We start from the raw sequence: 19,318 nt of genomic DNA on the forward strand, positions 1-19,318 counted from the left end.
GCCCCCCCCCAGCCCCCCGCGCCCCCCCAGCCTGCTCGCTGGCAGGCCAGCGGAAGCAGCTGGACAGTCCTTGACTACTTAGCAGCAGTTCCTCATCCCAAATCCACAACGTAGTCTCACACTAGCTTCTGTGAAGAAAACCAGCTCTATCCTGGCTGAAACTAGGACAGTATCCACCTCTTATTCCATACCATTTAAGTCACGCTCGGGTCCTACACTTTTCAATACATTCCAATTATTCATTATTACTCTTCCTGTCTTTTAATATATACACACAGATATCACTTTCTTAGTCCATGGGCCATCACTTCAAAATGTCTGTGGAAACCAGGACACACACGCAAAATCTGTGGGTTTCCACAGGAAATACAGCAGCAGCTTGTTATTACCGCGTTACTTACGTCAGCTGCAGCACCTGGTCCTCCATCAAGGAGATAAGAGGACAGATGACAATTCCTGTATATCCACTGTAAACAGGAGGAAACTGGTAGCACAAGCTTTTTCCATAGCCTTAAAGAAAAAAGGCACAAGTGAAACATTGTGCTTTCTATGCAGCTGTAACATACAGCTATATAACACAATTCTAACACCTTGTTGAGCCCTAAAAAAAAAGAAAGTGGTGTTTGTTCTGCTAGTAGAGGAGCAAAGATGCAAGATCAATACGGTCAGCATCCATCCGATAACCCCTCTCTACAGCAAGGTCAGTGACAAAGGCTAGGACAGAAAAAAAAGGAGCCAGCATAGCTGGCTCAGACTTAACACAGACTCCATCCGGGTACCCTGCTCACATGAGCCACATGGACAGTCTCCAAGCTTGAGTCCTAGCCTCCCCAAAACCAAAGATTTTTTGCTGCTCCTGAGGATGTAAAGGTAGCTTACCTGTTGCCATGACAACAAGGTTATCTCTTCTGTCTTCTAAAACAGAATTGATCACTTTCCACTGGACCCTTTAAATTAAACAAAGGGGAATATTTTATTTCTGCCACCACATACAACATGAAGTTTTGTCACACTGCATATTCAGTTGAATCTCAGGTTAAAGAAAACACTCTATAAAGCAGCTGTAAAGTTATCTTTGCACACTGCAACCACTCAAACACTCCAACTACTGCAGGTAGCCCCACTGGTGCTATAGTGGGGATGCCTAACAGGATTAAGGCAAGCAACATTTGATGCACTCATTCCAGAAATATCACAAAACAAACTGCGTCTCCCATACGTTAGTAACTGATCCACCAACACCGTTAAAACTACGGTTATCTTCAACCCAAGAGATACTAAACAGGACCTCGATTTTGCCAAACAATTTTCATCCTTTTGTGGTCTCGCAAGTGTACATAGCTGCAGCCGACTAAAACCACCCCCCCCACACCCGTTTCCAGAAGTCTACCAAATGTTTTGAGCAAAACAGCTTCCCTCTCCCTGCCCCAAGTGTTGCTCTTAGGCTGTGTCTTTCACAGAAGGCTTTCCACCACCAGTCATCCAGAAAGGTTTCATCCCACTGCCATTGAACTTAAGAACTGTAACAGCAATGCTCAAGTACATAAGCACATGCTGCATTGAGATTACGCCACGCTAGATACAGAAGCCTGTCTCTCCTTAGAGCCACATAACAAGGGGTAGCCAGACTAAAGAAGTTTATCATACAGAGAACATGATCTGTGCAGTTTAAAACACCTGAATGAGATCAGACACAATAAAGCCTCGATCACAGGAAGTATGCCATCAGAGGAGTCAAGCGACTCATCTACTGTGAGAGTAGAGTATTGTAGTTAACACTCCTTAAGATTTATTTCGACATCTTGTCACGGTAAAAGCTGCTTGTCTTATCCTAGGGATTTTGCACAGGTCCTAGTTAGTTAGCATTTTTTTTTTTAGTAGTATTAAAGAAGTCATCCGATTTGAAAGGGAAAGAACATGAACCCTAGAGCGTCCTTCTTACAGAAAATATACTTACGGTTTAAAAGAAGAATGCCCAAAATACGTCTTCAGACACGTGATGTGGCTTTCACTAGGTACTGGCAACAACGGATCTTTAGCAGAAGACAGGGGAAAAAAAACTCATCTGTGATTCAAATTGAAAAAGACGAACCACTGTCTTGACAAACAACAGTCTGCACATGGTTAGCGATGCCCAGGGCATAGGATTTGGGCAACTCCAGTGAAAGGAGAGACATCAAACTCTAAAGCTATTTACATGCTAGAAGAAAGGATTAAAGAGTAAACAGGCTCCTCAGACACCCTGCATGAGGAGGAGAACATATGGCTTGATTCATGAGATGATAAAGCAACAGGTACTGTAAATGCATAGCTGTGTTATTTGGTACCATGGAGGTACTAAAGATGTTTTACTAGGCATGCCTTGAAACACCCTGCTGAAGCTACACTGATCAATAGCCAGCACTACAAGTTGCTAATAAAGTCATGGTCCAAAAATGACATGCGAGGGGATCCTGACCTTGCTGCGAACGTTGAAGAAACATATTCGAGATCTCTGCTGTAATTAACATTCAGCAGTAGAGAACATGACATTTCCACCTAGTTTTTGTCTGTTGGGCAAGCACACAGTCCCTGTAACAGCCTGTCTGGCTACTCTTTGGAGAGATGAACTGAACAAAGAAATAACTAACTCATGCGTCCCGCACCTAGCGGCCCATGTTCTGCTTGGAAGAAGCAAGCGGCTCTTCTCCTGGCTGATGCTGTTACTTTCAGTGACAAGGTCCACAGCCTAACTTACACGACCAAGGAGGAAGCCTTTCAGGTATATTTCACCTCACATTTGAGCCCCTTGTCCACATTTAATTTGTCTCCACAGCTCCCAAGCATGAGGTCAAGATCACCCTGGAGACAGAATTACCTGAGATTTCTACTACAAAGTAGTAGTGGAACAACAGAACAAAAGCATGTAGTGGAGGTACCATCTTCCCCTCAGCTGTGTTCCGAGTACATCCCCTCGACTCCGCACGACCTCCACATCCCCAGATCAGTTTTACTCCCATTAAGCATACATAGCATCTACTGATCGTGGTAGGAGTCAACTGTATTTTCCAAGGACACTTTTAAATTTTCATCCTGACACCCAGACAAGTACTCCTTTCAAGACCCAGGTGAGCTTTAACATCCTGCTTTAAGAAACCACGCACAAAATGTCACCGTGCTTCCACACCTACTTCTACAGACAGTGCGTTTTCTCTATTTAATCATGCACTACAATTTAGAACATACCCAAACATTCCTCCTCCTCTTCCTCAACGCCTTCATCTTCATCACCATCTGCTGCTACGTTCATTTCTGCATCAGGAGCTTTTGTGGCTCTATCAGACCCTCTTTCAGTTAAAACTCCTTTTGCATCATCTACATCTTCTAAAGACTGAAACGTCAGGAGAAAAAGTTATTTCAGAGCACAAAAGGGTAGATACGATGAACGTCTGAGGTAATAGGGTATAGGGACACAGGAGTTTTAATCTACTTATGGCATAACTTGGATATACAGGCACACAGCACAAAGGAAAACACAGTGGTCAAACTATTTATCAGTAACATTCAAATTCCAAGAGCCATTTCCAAGTTACCATAACAATGGCTTTTGTTTTTTCCTAGCAAAAAGGTCTTAGAATTTTTTAAGACATTAAAATCTGTTACTTGAGAAAACCAGTGGTTGAGCGTTTGGTTTTTTTGTTTTGTTTTTGGTTCTTATTGGGTTTTTTGACTTTCAACTAGATGAAGGCACAAGTTACACTGAGAAGCGCCTTAGGAGGCTAGTCACAAAAACCAGAACGGATGGTATCCCAACATCATGTTACACTCACTGTTTCCAAAACGTGGCACTTGGAGGAACCCTAACCAACCCCCCTCTACTCAAGTTAGCTTTTTATAAATACACTTTTGGTAAAAAAGATGGACATTCAGCACAGAGAACCATCCAGAAGAAACCTCGTCCTTTCCAAGAAGGAAGTTCAACGTTCTTTCACAGACCTTTTGAGTCTTGCTTCCTACTTAGCTGTAAGGAACACACAAAAACACTTTTGACTGCTCTGGTGGAAACATCAAGTCCTTTGACTTGAAATACATATAGCACTTGCTGGGGAAATCAGGCAAAAAGCCAGGGTAAAGAAAAATAAGACTCAACGTCTACATCTTCCTTTCAGGAAATAAAAGTTATACTGGTTGAAACACTTGGAGAGGCCTGCAAAACATGGCAACAAAGCAATTTGACCTATAGGCCAGGTTAGCAGCACCTGCGGCACAGAAACCACCCTGTCAGCTCAACCCCCTGGACACAGGTTTGAATGCATGACACTCAGAGCAGATCGCTTTAGGCAGCGGATCGCTTTAGGACTGACTATCTACACAAACGCACAAAGTGGGTGGATCAAGTCCAAGCTGGTATAGTAAAGATGAGGTCAGATGCAAGCGATATTGGAGTCTTAACACTAGTAAATCAAACTCTTAACGTATCCACAGAGTCATCTGTCTTCTGCCCACCTTATGTAAGCAACGCTTCACATTCCCTCCCCTCAAACACAGCATGCTCCACTGTGACCCACCAAAACATTAAACAACAGAACTGTGAAGCACTCACTTTAATCATCTCCAGTTCCAGTTCTTCATCGCTTTCAATGACACAGGAAATATTTTGCTCATTGTCTGTGGAACATGCCTCCTAAAAAAAAAAAGTATTTTCTTCTCATCAGCAAATTTATTTCTATTTTATCCACAACCTTTCAATCTTCTGTACATACTATAAATCATTTCTATCTTATGCTTTTATTTCTTAGCAAAAATAACTAAGCTCAACATTAAGCTCTGAAGCCTGACCATTAGAAAATAAAAACATCAAGAAAGATTAGAACATAACAAGACCCTGTAGCAAGAGACAAAACCAGCAGTATAACCAGAGAGTGACAGTGTGCGAAACACTTGGAACATAAGGAAATTATAGTCTGATTTAAGAGCCATCAATCCACACTCAGCAGTCACTACAAGGACTGCTACTTACAGATCCCTTAGAAAAAGATCTGCTTTTGATTCATGACCAAGTTGGAGATGCGAGTGCAGAATTTGTCCCAACCACAGGACACACAGCGAGTGCCTCACACCTTTGTAACCACGCACCCGAGAACACACCCCCTGCAAGGCTGCATTTAAAGAGTCAGACTGACATCTGCATTATTTTCATAGAAACACAGAATCATTAAGGTTGGAAAAGACGTTTAAGATCATCAAGTCCAACCGTCAACCCAACACCACCATGCCCACTAAACCATGTCCCCAGGTGCCACATCTACATGTTTTTTGAACATTTCCAGTGATGGTAACTCCACCACCTCCCTGGGCAGCCTGTTCCAATGCTTGACCACTTTCTCCGTAAAGAAATTTTTCCTGGTATCCAGTCTAAACCTCCCCTGGCGCAACTTGAGGCCATCTCCTCTCGTCCTATTGCTAGGATAGGACTCTTGTTCCAGCCCACCTTAATACTCTCTCAGGAAACGAGCTTTTTAAAATCTTGAGGGAAATTAAGGATGAGACTGCTTTCCTCTACTGAGCGTCTGTGATTAACGAGGGCTTTTCTCCTTACCTCTCCTTCGTTGACCAATTCTTTTGCAGCCTGACGTTCCAAGATCTGAAGTTCTTGCTCAGTAATGTCTAGTGACATGAAGTCATCTCTGTCTGCTTTGTCCTTGGAGCTGGCTGCTGTAGCCCCATCTTCCACAGCATTACCCCTCTCTGCCTCTTCATTACCATCTCCCTCCCAGAGGCCAGCTAGTGTAGCGTCAGAGCAGATGTTGATGTCAGCTTCAAGTTGTTCAGCAAATTCAGGCATTTCAGCTTTTCGTGCTTCAACATCCACTGACTCTGCTTCAAGATTTGCTAGAGCTGTGTCACAGCTCCTCTCCAGTACAGAAGGGAAACCTGAACCAAGCAGTGTGCTTCTTAAGGCATTTACATTCTCCGATAGGTCAGCTAGTATTTCTGCAGCCCTAAAAGGTAAAAGAAGAATGTTAAACCAAAATGATAAAGGCAGTTACTACAGACATCTTAGTCACAAGCAGAACTGAGGATTCTGATGTAGACTGTTTCTCTAGATAGCTGGTCTAAAACTCCCCATATAAAAGCTCACCACTCACATGCAATCGGCACTCCACTTCTGCAAGAAAAAAATTGTTTCTTGTCACTGAAGAAAACCTGTAAAGGCTCTCCAAAAACACTGTTTGCAGTATTGCCCCCACGTTCGTATCAAGTCTCCAGACTTCTAGTAGTTAGTCGTGCCAGAGAACCGAGTAATTATAGAAGAAGGTCTTGCTGTGCACTTCAGCAACAACAAACAGATTCAAAGTTCAGTGTTGAACCCATTGCAATTAGACCAGTGAAAACCTGCGTTCCTATGTATAAAGATAATTAACTCTTATCTGCCTGATGACAGAAAATAGAGCGTACTGTGCTTTCTTCTCTTGGAAAAGGATGCACAGGTAACAGAGAGGGCTGTTAACACACGTGTTTTGTTGCGTAGGGCCTCCAGTGTCAAGAACAAAACACTGATCTTACAAGTTAAGTAAAAACAGGCTGGTGAAAAACTAACCTCTGCAGATTTTCAAGCTGTCCAGAAGAGCCAAGGACGTGAGAAGCAAGGTCCGTTATCTCCTGAGCTAGTGAAGTCAAGCGCTCCTTCACACCCTCTGACAGCGTGTCATCTAGAAGTGGTGCCATCAGAGTTATTTCACAATAATTGAGGTCTAACATCTATACGCAAAAAAATTCCACTCAAGTAACTACACTTTTACGAGATGTACAGTTGATAACACAGTCTCTTCCAGTGCTTAAAAAAAAAAAAAATCAGGTACACGGAATAAGGCCAAGCTTCTATGTACTTCAGCATTGCATCTCTTCCCGTGGCCCATTACACATGCTCAGGGAAAAAGGACACAGAACAGGACCATTACAAAGTGATCCTTCCACAGCATACCCTCCAGCTTCCAGAAAAGAGCTGCTAACACAGATATACTGGCTAAACCAAAGCCAAAAAATTGTACCTTGTATTAAGGTATTAAGGGGATAGTACTGCCACTTCTGTCTTGGCTAGAAAGATAAAATTCAGACAGTACAAAGAGGAAGCAGACTTTCCCCCGCCTCTTTTTCACCTATAAGCTACATGCAACACTTAACTTTGCTAATGAAGCATAGAACTGAACAAACCCAAAGACCTTTGAAACGCTTTCTAATCAAGTAAGTAAAGCTAAGGTACTCTAAAAAATTTGCCGTCCAATTTACACGCCTCAGGAAAAGCATTACTTCATAACATGTATTTTTTTGCGGTCTTCTTTCTTCTTAAACTAGATTTTTGGCCCTGCATCAGCAGAATTGAAATTAACTCCCTGAAGTGTTTCCATAAACAAAGTGGAATGTTAGCAGGAGTTCTTACCAGCTCTGTATACAGCAGAAACAAACAACATACCAAGACCGCATTCCTACATCACTATGGAAAATGGTTATACAGTGTTCTAACCCAGGTCATCTAAGAGCCTCTGCAGTCTGCTCTCTCTGGAAACAATCTCTTTGGAAAAAATTCACCGAGAAGCCAGACAATCCTGACACAAAGATACTGTGAAAAAAACTGTTGGGAAATAGAATGTTCAACTGCGCATTAAATAATTTCCTTATGTTTGAATGTATAATTTACCTCTTCTTACACAAAATAATTTCCGGTCATTACTACTCATATTTTTCAGTTTTTGATAAATGATGAAGCCGGCCTGCGAAAGAAAGGAAAAGAGTGCTTAGTACTCTGTACAGAAAAAACATCTAGAGACTAAACAAAACACCCCCAAGAATTAGTTCAGCAAGCCACAGCATGAATACGCTGCGAACATCAAATTCTGAGCTGTTGACCCACGCCGCACAACAGTCAACGCTCTGCCTTACCGCTTTGCTCATCACAACCAGGTTACGTTTTACAGAATTCTATGCAAAAGGCCAAGTCCTGACTCGGGGTCCGCATTGTAGTGGATTCTCTTAGACCAATCCCCGCGTCTTACGTCATCCCATCTTACTCAGTTAGCTGCAAATAGAGAGCTCCGAGTACTCCGCTCCCAGTCTCAACATCTGCTCCACCTCCTTCAGATTTTATGTAGCGCTCCAAGACAATAGCCATGAGCCTACTAAGATGGGTTCTGTGTGCTTAATATTTCCCTTGACACGAATATTAAGTTCTAACAGGAAAACACAGCCTAAAGCCAGGAATGTGCTAATTAGGTTACACATGTTAACTGAATCATCTTAAAGAGGAAAGAGAAAGAAACAAGTTGCTCCCTTGTGTTTTCCTGTAAGGCTCGAAAAGGCAAGCCAGGTGAACAGAGCGTAGCAAGAAAGAGGCTGCCTGGAAAAAGCTGGCTACAGCAGCTGCACCAGGCAGCAAAAATAGAGCTCCTTTCCGTATTGGTTTGTGCTAAACTCTCCACAGTTTAACATTTAACTAAACTAGAAAATATGTCATGTTTCCTGAGTCAGAAAAGGAAACGGAGACCACTGCCCCACTCCCCTTCCGCTATCTAACCTCATCACACACAAAAAAATAAGCCTGAGGGGATTTTATTTTGCTGCCGTAAAGAACATTTTTCTCCCAGGAAGCAGGCAGCACCCAGCAGCATATTGGTAAATCCCGTCACAGAACGGCAGTACAACAACGCTCTCTTCTTCAAAATGGTGAAAAAGCAGAGACTTCCACAGAGCTACCAAAATTCATATGCAACTAAATTACTCTCTTTGGTAATACATTCTGTGGTTCTGCTGTACTGACCACTGGAGAAGGTTGGATTTCTTCGAAGTTGCTTATTAATTTTATCTCACATGTTGTATTTTGCAGCATTTTGGTTCATAAAGCACCTCAAGAGGGCAAAAAAATCCCATAGAAAAGACATCCGTAAGTGCTAACAAGCTACAGTGAATACCTGCAGACAAGGGAACCAAAAGTAATTACCAACTCTTCACTTCTGTAGGCGATTATTGTACTTAAATACACATCAGCCATCTTACACCTACGTGGGATAATCACGCCGCAAGAATTCTGGCTTACTCCCATACAGCCAGATATACAATTCACCCGATTGCTCCAACAAAACTCACTGCCCTGAGGTGACAACTTGAAGCGAGTCCAAATGCACAGACACTCCTGGGCATATACTTGTTGGTGCCTGTGTTACTTGCCACGTTCAGAGCACACCAGAACTTCCAGGAACTCTGCTTTGCGAGCAGACTTCACTAAGAAGGCAAATCTTGCAACACCATGAAATATTAGGAGGTAAGGACCTCGTGGGAGGCTCAAGGCTGCTGTGGAATACAGTTTCTTTCTTCCATCTACATTCCATTTTCTATGTGAAGTGTTCACCACAACATCCTCTGCAAGTGATTCCAGCAACACGACAGGTTACCGAGTCAGGTACAAACAGTACCACCTTCAAGAGCAAAGATAGTACAAAGCTCTGGATAAATACTGAGGTTTAAAAACTGAAGACAGACAAGGAATTAGACAGCAACCTACTTGGTGGCATTTCTACCTTTAAGCATCCCATATCCACAGCGGACCTCAGGGTTGCCCTATGTTCATTATGTTCTGTAGCAGAAAGGCGTTAAAAAACAGCAGCTAACAGCATGTGAGAGAATGAATTCACTGGTACAGGTGGAATGGTGATCTCTTCTTGTACGTACGTAAGCATCTGTGGCCGCATACAATTTTTGCTCCTCGTTGAGTGGAAACTCTTCCCAGTTACTACAGCGGACAGACTTATCCTTCAAGAGCTGCTTGCCAAAAAGGTGTTTTACCAGACCGTTTAGACTCCATATCTCCTTACACTTCAGCTGGGGAAAGAAACAGAGGACTTGTTTAAAGGGCAAGCAATTGGACCTGGCAAAATTTATTCCTGTAAGTGGCGAAGTGTACTTAATCCTTGTACTTGAAAAACAACAAAAAATTGGAGGCAGAGAGTTCTGGGTTAGTCAAAACAAACTAGTTACCTAAAGCAGTAACTGTTCTCCAGTCCTAATTCTGCTCTCATCATATTAAAAGGTAGTTTGGCCATTCAAAAGCTGTACTTCCCTGCCCTGAAACTGTGGTGTTAGAGGACATACCTGCATTGTCAAGCGGGAAAGATAGCATTAGGGCCAGATGAGTCCACACAACGTGAGGTGGTATTGTCACACTACCAAAAAATACGAAATACCTCTACAATGTAGTCTCCAGGTTGATAAAAATCAAAGCCGTAGACTTAAACAGAAACCCAAGTCTTTCTAATTAGAGAAACTCAATATCAGATACCAGAAATTTATTTGTTATAAAAACAGGAACACTCAAGTCTGCCTGTAAGTGTTTTGACATCTTTTGCAAGTCCGAAACCAGGCGCAAGCAGAAGAGTGCTGTTGTAGACCACGCTAACCGCCATTCAGCCTGCCAGGAAGCAGTTCATCAGAAGCCTCTGGAAGTCACCCCACCACGCTGCTGTTTTCTATTGCTTTTGTAATCGTACTTATCAATCACAGTTGCTACATACTATTGTCTTAATAGCCAGTTTGGGAAACTTCCCTTCAGACCCCATGGATCCAGGACTCACAGGCACAGCCTTCGGCCATTCCAGCCAAAGAGCCCTTGCTAAACATGCACAACTGCCGAGCCAAAGGGCAGCAGTGCGGCATTATCAGCTCATCCCCTTAAAATCGGTATCAAAAAAACCTACCAACTGTTCATTTTAGGTTCTCCCAGCCCTCCCCCTTGCATACTACCATGATATATAACCCTATTCTTCTTTCAAGCTTCACTTTCAAGTTTATTTTTGGTCTGTCTTCCCTTTAGCAGAAGACTTTAAAGCTGCTATCAGAGATCCCATTGCTCATCTTTGTAATATATTAACCTGGAGCCAGATGCTGGGATAAAAAAGGGTGTGGGGGGGTGGAAACTGGGGAAATCCCAAGTCTGAAAAGAAACATCTCCTTCTACTGCTTGAGCAAAACTGTTTAGTTTGCACTACTTCGAACCCCCTGGGAACTGAGACTTCAAGGTGGCTCATATGGAGATCACTGCCCCAAATGCCGATGATAGACCACGTTCTCCTCTCCCCCGCTGTGATTTAATTACACAGGGTATATAAAGCACAGAACAGAGAAAGGTATAAGTAGTGTTATTTCTGCGCATAAGTCTCTGTCCTGCAGGAAGAAACTACAGTTGTTGCTATTAACCTACCAAACAAGGTAAACACACGCACAAAACAAGGAAAGAGAAATGCATGGAGAGACCGAGTATAGGTAAAGAAAAGCCTTGCATATACAAAAAGAGAGAAGAGTTGTAAGGGACATGCTCAAATTAAGAATGCCAAGATGATTTGGAAGGTAATGAACCTTTTGCTCTCTTGCCTCATAAGACAGCACTTATCTCCCTACATTACATGATATCTAACCAAAACCCAACTAAACTGAAATTAAGGGCACACCAAATGTAACGCTACTTCTAAACAATGGGTCATCGGGCACTGGCAACTGCACTCACATGAGAGCAGAGGCAATACCAACTTCAAAGCCATGGAAATGAAGTTATTTCTACAGCTCCAGATCATGTGGCAAAAAGCTCTGCATGGAGCAATTCAAGGAAGAATGCAGCACCAAGCAAGGCACATCAGGAGGGCTGCCTCCCTTCAAACAGGCATCGGTCCTCCCCTACCTCCGCAGCATTTCTTGCATCTTATTTTGAAGGTTCAGCCGTTGCTGGGAAAAGTACAGAACCCTGGCTTGACACAATCTGGCAATTTCCATCACTAACAAGTAAAGAACATGCATCTGCAGCTGAATGAAGAAGCTATACCTTATAAATGCAAAAGGTGACCAGACCTCAAAGGGGACAAGCATTCATTAGGAACCGGCTCACTGAAATACAGCACTTAGCTCTGCACACTTTCTTGAGTGTTCTTTTTATCCCCCTTTTTTTTCTTCCAACTAAGGTAAAATACAGCTCTGCTTTATTCTACAGAATGTATTTGCTATCAGAACTGAACTCCTATGAAGACAAGGAAGCCTCCTTTTGTATAGCACAATAACAAGATTCCCTCCCACAACAAAGAGGTTTTAAGTTTTACTTTCTCATTAGCAGCGTCAGCCAGCTCCACAAAGCTCTTCAGTTTGATTTCAAAGTCACTCATCAGCTTCCATTGATCTCCCTCAATTCCTACGCCAACCTTTTTAATTGTTTCATCTTCGAGCAGTCTTTTGAGTCCCTTGGGAAAACCTAAAATAGATTAAGCCCAAACATGAGAAACTAAATACTGGAAGATGCCAGAAAGTCTAATGGAAATGACAAAACGCTAGCACAAAAGCCATCTGCAAAAACCTGTGCTTTTACAGGAAAAGCCCCCAAAGTTGCTCTGTTTATGTGACTGTTTGTGTGCCGGAATGACTGGAAACACCAACTGGTTGTGATGTATCATCTGCAGTCACGCAGGAAAGAAATACTTGAAATATGCAAATTCATTCTGTCTCTCAAAAGAAATAGAGTAAAAAAAAATTGAACCACCGTATTTCATTTGTCTTACTGACTGTTGTATCACATAACAAAAAGGCAGGCTCTAACGGGAAAAGATCTTTCAGTTCTCAGAATTGGATGCTCATGAAACCAAAAGCAATATTATTTTACTATTTTCCACATTACTCCTTCCCGGTTTTTGCTATTTCACATTCTCGGAAAACAGTTTACTCCATAAACATGGGGAATAACAAGGAAAACATATTCTGTGGAGGCATGCTCAGTGCTAACGCCGAGCTGGCCCAACAATAGCATTTGGAAAACAGAATTCGCCAGCCAGATCCTCTGCCGAGCCCAGAGACACGTCTTAAGTAAGAAGAAAAAAATATTCAACGATGTACACAGATGCTAAGTGTTATATTTTGATTTATCCCAAACTGATGGCACAGCAATCCGGGATCAAAGGGTATTTTCAAGTTCATAGGACTGAATAAAAGCATGCAGCTTTCATATCTGGTTTTGTACAGGAGGGAACAGCCACAGACACTTCATACTTGAAGGAAAGCAGCCTTCTCCCCTCTGTGCTTCCATTTAAATTTCAGAGCATCTTACTTAAATACATACCTTCAAGAACCCACAGCTGGATACCCTGAATTAGTCTCAAGTGTAATTCTAGTACCTACTAACACGCAGCATCGTACAAACACATAGTACTTGGTGTCTGGCTTGGTTCCGATTTCAAATTTCACATTTTTGCTATTGTAATATGTATTTATACACCTCAGCAATTATTTTGCCTCACTGATTTTTACACAACTACCTCCACACTTTCATGTCTACCACTGACATGCTATACAGACACGTTTGCAACTATCGCCACAATTGGCTGCGGTGTGGACTGTGAAGTTGCAAGTCCAACTCCAAGCATTAAAAATTACTGTTAAAAAACCACAAACCTGTAGTAGCCTGGTGCTGTATGATGCAGACCAAGTACAACATTGCCAAAGCACCTCAGCCGTAACACAATACAGAAAATCCTCTGTAGAGAAGTACAGTTGAGCTGAATAAAGGCATGCCACATATGCAGCTGACTTACTGAACAAGGGTTTTTCACCTAAGAAAATCATCATAAAAGTCTTCAAGAATGGGAAAGTCCCTGTAGAGGACTTGTGCTCCATTCCTAGAAAAATTACTATGAGATAAAAAGGTCTAAGTTCAAGACTATACAGAGGCTACAACCTGAGAAACAGGCCATATAATCTTACGAGTCTGTAAGGAAAAACAGTAATAAATGGAAAGTTATCAAGAATCTTTCTGATAAACGTATGTCATTTTTGTCCTTCATACACACTCCAAGATCTCTCCACTCTTCTTCCTGCAGAATGAAGCTTTTTTTTTTTTGCACCTAAAAATGCTAAGTCTTACCAACTGGCTAATTCTGCCAACACCTGCATTTCTGTGGATCAAATGTATTTTGCATAATAAGTAGAAGTTGGCTGTGGTTCCTGCAAAAAGCTTGACATCTCACTCGGTTCAAAGTGCATCTCCCATTGGGAAAAACTGAAACGTTAGAAAATTTTTCAGGAGGAAACACCATCTTCTGCAGTAACATGGACTAGCCCATGTGCAACCATACTCATCGTCAACACAAACGTCTTCATTTTTAGAATTAAAAGCATTTCAGGTCTTTATGACTCTTGTTCCCTTAGCTTCCTTTGCTCAGACCTTTTTCTTTTGTGCACTTGTACCTTCCTGCCTCACGCATTGAATAGCCTCCAGCAATTAAATTTTCCACCCCATTTGCTATAAATGACAAAGAATTTAACTCCAACATTAAAATTATCGCTCTTATACCTCAGCATGCACACCCCAGGGAAATCAGAAACATCTCACAGGCATAGTTTCAATCTAACACTCAAACCAAAGGTTGTAAAATTGCAGCCTCATTCCCATTTTCCCCATTTGGAGGCTTTTATTCACACCCGTAATGAATTCAGACTCTGTTGAGCACACTCCCCTTCTCACCCCACAGCTGCATCACACCAGGTAACCAGTATTCCTTCTGAAAACCCATGTCACAAGATGCAGGTATTAGGAATGAACAGCACGACAGCCACCATTTTTAAGGGTTTTTGTTACCAAGCCAAATTGAAAAGAGACACAGCTTGCTAAATTTAGGTTCATTGTTGATTTTGACACAAAACAGGCAGCTCATTATATGAGCAGGTAATTAAATTTTTAAAACAGAATTAAAATATTGTTTCCCAGAAAGAAAAAAGTAATCCTCAAGTAAGATTCTTTTGCCTTGTTCAGAATCTAAAACGCTGTACGCCAGCACACAGAGCAAAACTTGGGCTAAAATCCCCTGGATATACCTAGGCAACACTCAAAGAATAAAACCTCTCTTATAACAGGGAACGGGGAGAAGGATGGATTTTTACTACCCAACATAGTGCGAAATATCAGTTATTGCTCAAAGCTTAAGTCCAAACTTAATCACAAGAAACAGAGGGCGGCTCATGCCCTAAATAATAAGAAGGGAAGAAGTACAGTACCTGACATGGAAGATACGTGAAACAAATAACATTTCTCCTCAGTTACACACATCTGGATAACAGCTATTTTGGCCATTTTTCCTTTACTATATGATGGTGGCCATTCAATATCAAATCCAACAGCAGCCCCGTCTGATAAATTCTGCCTGTAAAGAAATGGGGATGTTCTTCACATTTAAGTGTTCTTCTACCAGTATTTAAAATATCAGGCTTATGTCATCCTAAATAAAAATGATTAAGGAAAACGCAGCCGGTACATCTTTCCTATGTACAGGACACGGGAAACCATTTTAGTATCAAGACTATAAGGAGGTGAAATACCTGCTGGTCCTAAAAGCTACAAGAAACCCTTCAAACCTTAGAAGTTTGCATGCAAACAGTACTACTGCAAGCCTCAGGAAATAGCCAGATACAAAAGGTCATGGAATAGTTCGTATTCCCATGAAAGCTTGCTCTTCATTTACTCCACTGCACTGAACATTGTGTATAGAATTTCTTCCCTCGGTAATGAGCTGCGTTACACAAGAGTGGAGGAATATCATATGTTCGCATCATGAATTTACTACCTTTTCTTGAAACATACAGTCCCCAGCTACGAATTAACACATATGCTTCATTTCTTACAGCTCATAGTTCCCCACGAAGTCACTGAAGTTCACAGAATTATCCATATTGCGAAAGGCAAAGAATCTGCATTAGATCCTTTAACGGCTTCTGCTTAGGGACTTCAAGGTTCAGCAATGGTACCTCCCATAAAAAGACCAAATGGGAAACTATTAACTGCATAGCACAACGGAGGAAGGTATTTTCAGATGACCACACACTGTAGATAAACCAGGGATCTCCCTCACAGGGAAAATTCACCATCATGAGAAATAGGTTCAGTTTGTGCTTGCAACCAGTAAGGCACATTTGGCACGCATAACAAGACAGCCAACACGACCGGGTGTTTTCTCAGGCCATACTGTTGGCCTCTGAACACGCTGAATGCACAATCATCCAGGAAAAGGAGACAGATAAAAGAGAGAACCCCTTCTCAGAAAAGAAAAAGCACTCAAAAAAAAACCAACCCAGATGAAGATCTATTACCTGATATCTTCTGCAAGAAGGGAACAGTCGCTGGCTTCGTAACTGTAAACGATAGAGCCGCAGAACTCTAGGAACGGCAGCCCATCTTCCAAAACACTCCGCTGAACAGTAGACTTCTGTCAAAAAACATTGGAAGAGGCTTGTTTACTGGTCACACCTAACTTTAGTCACTGCATACAACTGATGATGTAACCCAGCAAGGCTGGAACTGGTGGTTACCGAAACCTTGCAGCTGTACGCGGTAGCTCAGTTGCCCCATTTCCTCTGTCCCATGTTTTGGCCACGCCGCTTCACCCTGCCAGATTTAGTGTGTGAGGAACTTCAGAGGTATAAGTAAACCCCACGGATTTAAAATCATGTGCAATATTTAAAAGGACAGATACCCTCCATCAGCTGATGAATACTGGTTTATAAACCGAAGCTTTACACACACAAGCTAAGGTGCAGTTGGCATTTTTTCCCCCTCTCTTTCAGAAGGGTGTTTACTAAAAGTTACTGACTGATAAATTTATTTGAACTGCAAAACTGCTGATAGCAGCCACCTGTGCAAAAAACCTTTGGGTTGGTTAAAAATACGCAAGTCAGCTATGATGCCAGTAAGAGCAAATATGGTTACGTATCACACTAACACTTCAAGAACATAATCTTGTCAATCAAAAGAGGCCACATTACACAAAACCAGGTTTAATACAGTTTCATAAACAATAAATTGCCTGGACTGCGGATATTCTGAAACAAAAAGAAAGATACTGCTGATTTTATGCTTGCTCAACAAAACATTTCCTCCAATTAAGGAAGGGTGGAAGTTTAATTGAAACCCTTCCTCCAAGAGCTTGTTGAAGCAGAGTGCCACAGTACACAGGCTGTGCCACAAGTAATGAAAGTCACATTTTTTAATAACCATGCTACTAATTCTTTACTCCCACTCTATAGATGGAAAACTGCTGAACTAAGTCTTCTGCTTTGCTCTCATTAACTAGGTTTCTAATTGTTAAAGCAATTTCAAACGGTACAGGGGGAGGCCCCCACCAGAACAAACTCTCCTGTCAATCCGCAACTTAAGCTCTCAAATTACATAGCTGAAAAATGCCCAGTCCTTGCTGATATACAGCCCACAACACCGATCAGCAAGGCACCAAAAGCTCCCTTCTATTTTGGTGATTTTGCCACCAAAACTCAGTATTATCAGAAAGGAATTTCTACAGAGGTAATAGCAACCACCTTTGGCCAATATGTGATATTTCCATCTAAAAAAAAAAAAGAACTTTTCAGCTAATTCTATCAGAGAGAACACAAGAGTACCGTAATTGAATTACAGTTCACAGGACAAAACAGCTGTCCTATGACACTAAACATCAGAGGCACAGATCTAACCAAAAGCATGTGGTCTAATGCTGTTACATTATACAACCAACTAAATTTCCCCCTTGTGATGACATACCTTTTTATCACCCAGAACTCCCTCTTGGTTTTGTGTAAGCATCCACTGTGGATATTTATTCTGCTGAGTAGTAGTTCGCGAATCCATTTTATTCATTTTCTCCACATTTCTGTGACTTAAAAAAATAAAATAGAACAGTCAAGAATTTCTATAGAGACAAGCTGTTACCGTCATCAGGCCAGAACAAGGTTATGCAACATAACTACCTTGAACTTAAAACGTTTTGTGCACGAGAAAGGACAATTTACAGACCCGCTTGCCTTAAAAGGCACAAGACCTTTAAACATTATATCCTTGTTCACAAGAAAAAACAGGAAACCCTCTTAAAGACCTTCTGTGAAAGAAAGTTCAGTCTGCTTATACGGGTAGCAGTGACTCAGAACAGAAGAGTACACCTACTAGTCCACACAGTGATAACTAATTAGACAAATCTACCGGGTGTTTTAGATAACAGGATAGGAACCAGCCACCTCGCTTAAAAGCGGTCATCTGCATCTGCTGACAAATTAAGTAATAAAATTTCAAACTCAAAACAAAAACTATCAGGCTCATACAAACATTGCCCCAAGGCCTGCACTCCCTGTACGGGTCCTCCGGGCTGCAAGCCAACAACTAAAATAAGGAAAAACCACACAGAATTTTTAGGGTAAACCCCAGCCAAACACAGCACTCACTGCTCAGCTCTCTGGTGCAGGCTGGATAATGGCTGAGATGACTAATGAGTTTGACAGCCCCGGATTCAAGGAAAATGATCTCACCAAGCAGAAACAGCCTATTCCCAGGGCATCAGGAAGCCCGACGCATCCCCTGGAACGGGAAGGCACCCCGCGGAGAAGTTAGACGAGATTTACGTTAGGAAGACACCCTGTCCGCAACATGGGAGATTTTCAGCCCTGACGACTGGGGTTTTCTTTCAGGGAAGCAGAGTGGGATTCTCTAGTTGTGAACAAACGATGACTGGTCAGAGGTGTTCCAAATCCTCCTGGAGATGGAGCAGAATAGTTCAATAAGAAGAAATTTCTCATCCTGCTTCATCCTGCCTAATCCTCAGGTGCTCAAACACTTTAACAACAAAACCCGAGCACTACTGTTTTAGTAGAAGCATACTTGCCAGCTGCACTGCTGCACCAACAAAAAAGTACAGGCAAAACACACTGTTTCAGTTCTCCAATACTCAAAAAGGTCTTTTGTTTTTTTAATTGATACCCAGGCTAGGCAGAATTTTTCCCTTGGTTATCTCTCTACTTCTACAGAAGTATAACCAACTACCACCTCAAACACACCTTCGGAAAGTCTTTCAGTCACAAAATAGCTGCTAGCAATATGCCGTATTTCGAGCCATTCTTTTCCTAGGAACTGGCATTGCTGGAAACAATAGAAAGCAGCAGAGAAACTAGAAACAACCAAACGGCACTCTGCAGCACGCACACCACCAGCTGCCACCCCTCAACTCCAGCGACACATTTTAAAAAAAAAAACAACCAACCACCTAAAAGGTCAGGAGGTCCTTTAGCAACTACACCGCGGCTTGCTGCACCATCACCCACCTTCCCAGCTACTTAAACCGAGAACTTGAACTTGTGAGTGCGCAACACGGTGCAGGCAGCTGCCAACACAGGACGAACGGGACGGGCTCCGAGCCAGCACCCGTCCCCTCGGGACAACCGGCAGCTCTTCACACAAGGGCCAAAACGCCTTATGTCCTTCGGGAAACACCGCCCCTCACCTGGTACCGCC

At 42.2% G+C, this 19,318-nt stretch overlaps 1 protein-coding gene across 1 annotated transcript in view; it reads right to left on the minus strand.

Moving 5' to 3' along the window:
- The window catches only part of WRN (Werner syndrome, RecQ helicase-like), a 44,632-nt gene extending 26,264 nt beyond the window's left edge, over positions 1–18,368 (minus strand). The window contains exons 1-14 of the mRNA XM_010285402.1: positions 18,340–18,368; positions 17,582–17,696; positions 16,141–16,256; positions 15,052–15,197; positions 12,114–12,262; positions 9,703–9,852; positions 7,679–7,751; positions 6,581–6,692; positions 5,579–5,981; positions 4,583–4,663; positions 3,226–3,370; positions 1,958–2,033; positions 880–947; positions 402–510 (exon numbers count right to left, since the gene is read on the minus strand). Of these exons, the coding sequence (XP_010283704.1) occupies positions 402–510; positions 880–947; positions 1,958–2,033; positions 3,226–3,370; positions 4,583–4,663; positions 5,579–5,981; positions 6,581–6,692; positions 7,679–7,751; positions 9,703–9,852; positions 12,114–12,262; positions 15,052–15,197; positions 16,141–16,256; positions 17,582–17,677 (1,724 nt within the window). The 5' untranslated portion in view covers positions 17,678–17,696; positions 18,340–18,368. The remainder of the gene's footprint in view (positions 1–401; positions 511–879; positions 948–1,957; positions 2,034–3,225; positions 3,371–4,582; positions 4,664–5,578; positions 5,982–6,580; positions 6,693–7,678; positions 7,752–9,702; positions 9,853–12,113; positions 12,263–15,051; positions 15,198–16,140; positions 16,257–17,581; positions 17,697–18,339) is intronic.
- Between the last annotated feature and the right edge of the window lie 950 nt (positions 18,369–19,318).

The sequence above is a fragment of the Phaethon lepturus genome, unplaced genomic scaffold (assembly GCF_000687285.1).
Source record: "Phaethon lepturus isolate BGI_N335 unplaced genomic scaffold, ASM68728v1 scaffold12894, whole genome shotgun sequence".
Classification (NCBI taxonomy): Eukaryota; Metazoa; Chordata; class Aves; order Phaethontiformes; family Phaethontidae; genus Phaethon; species Phaethon lepturus.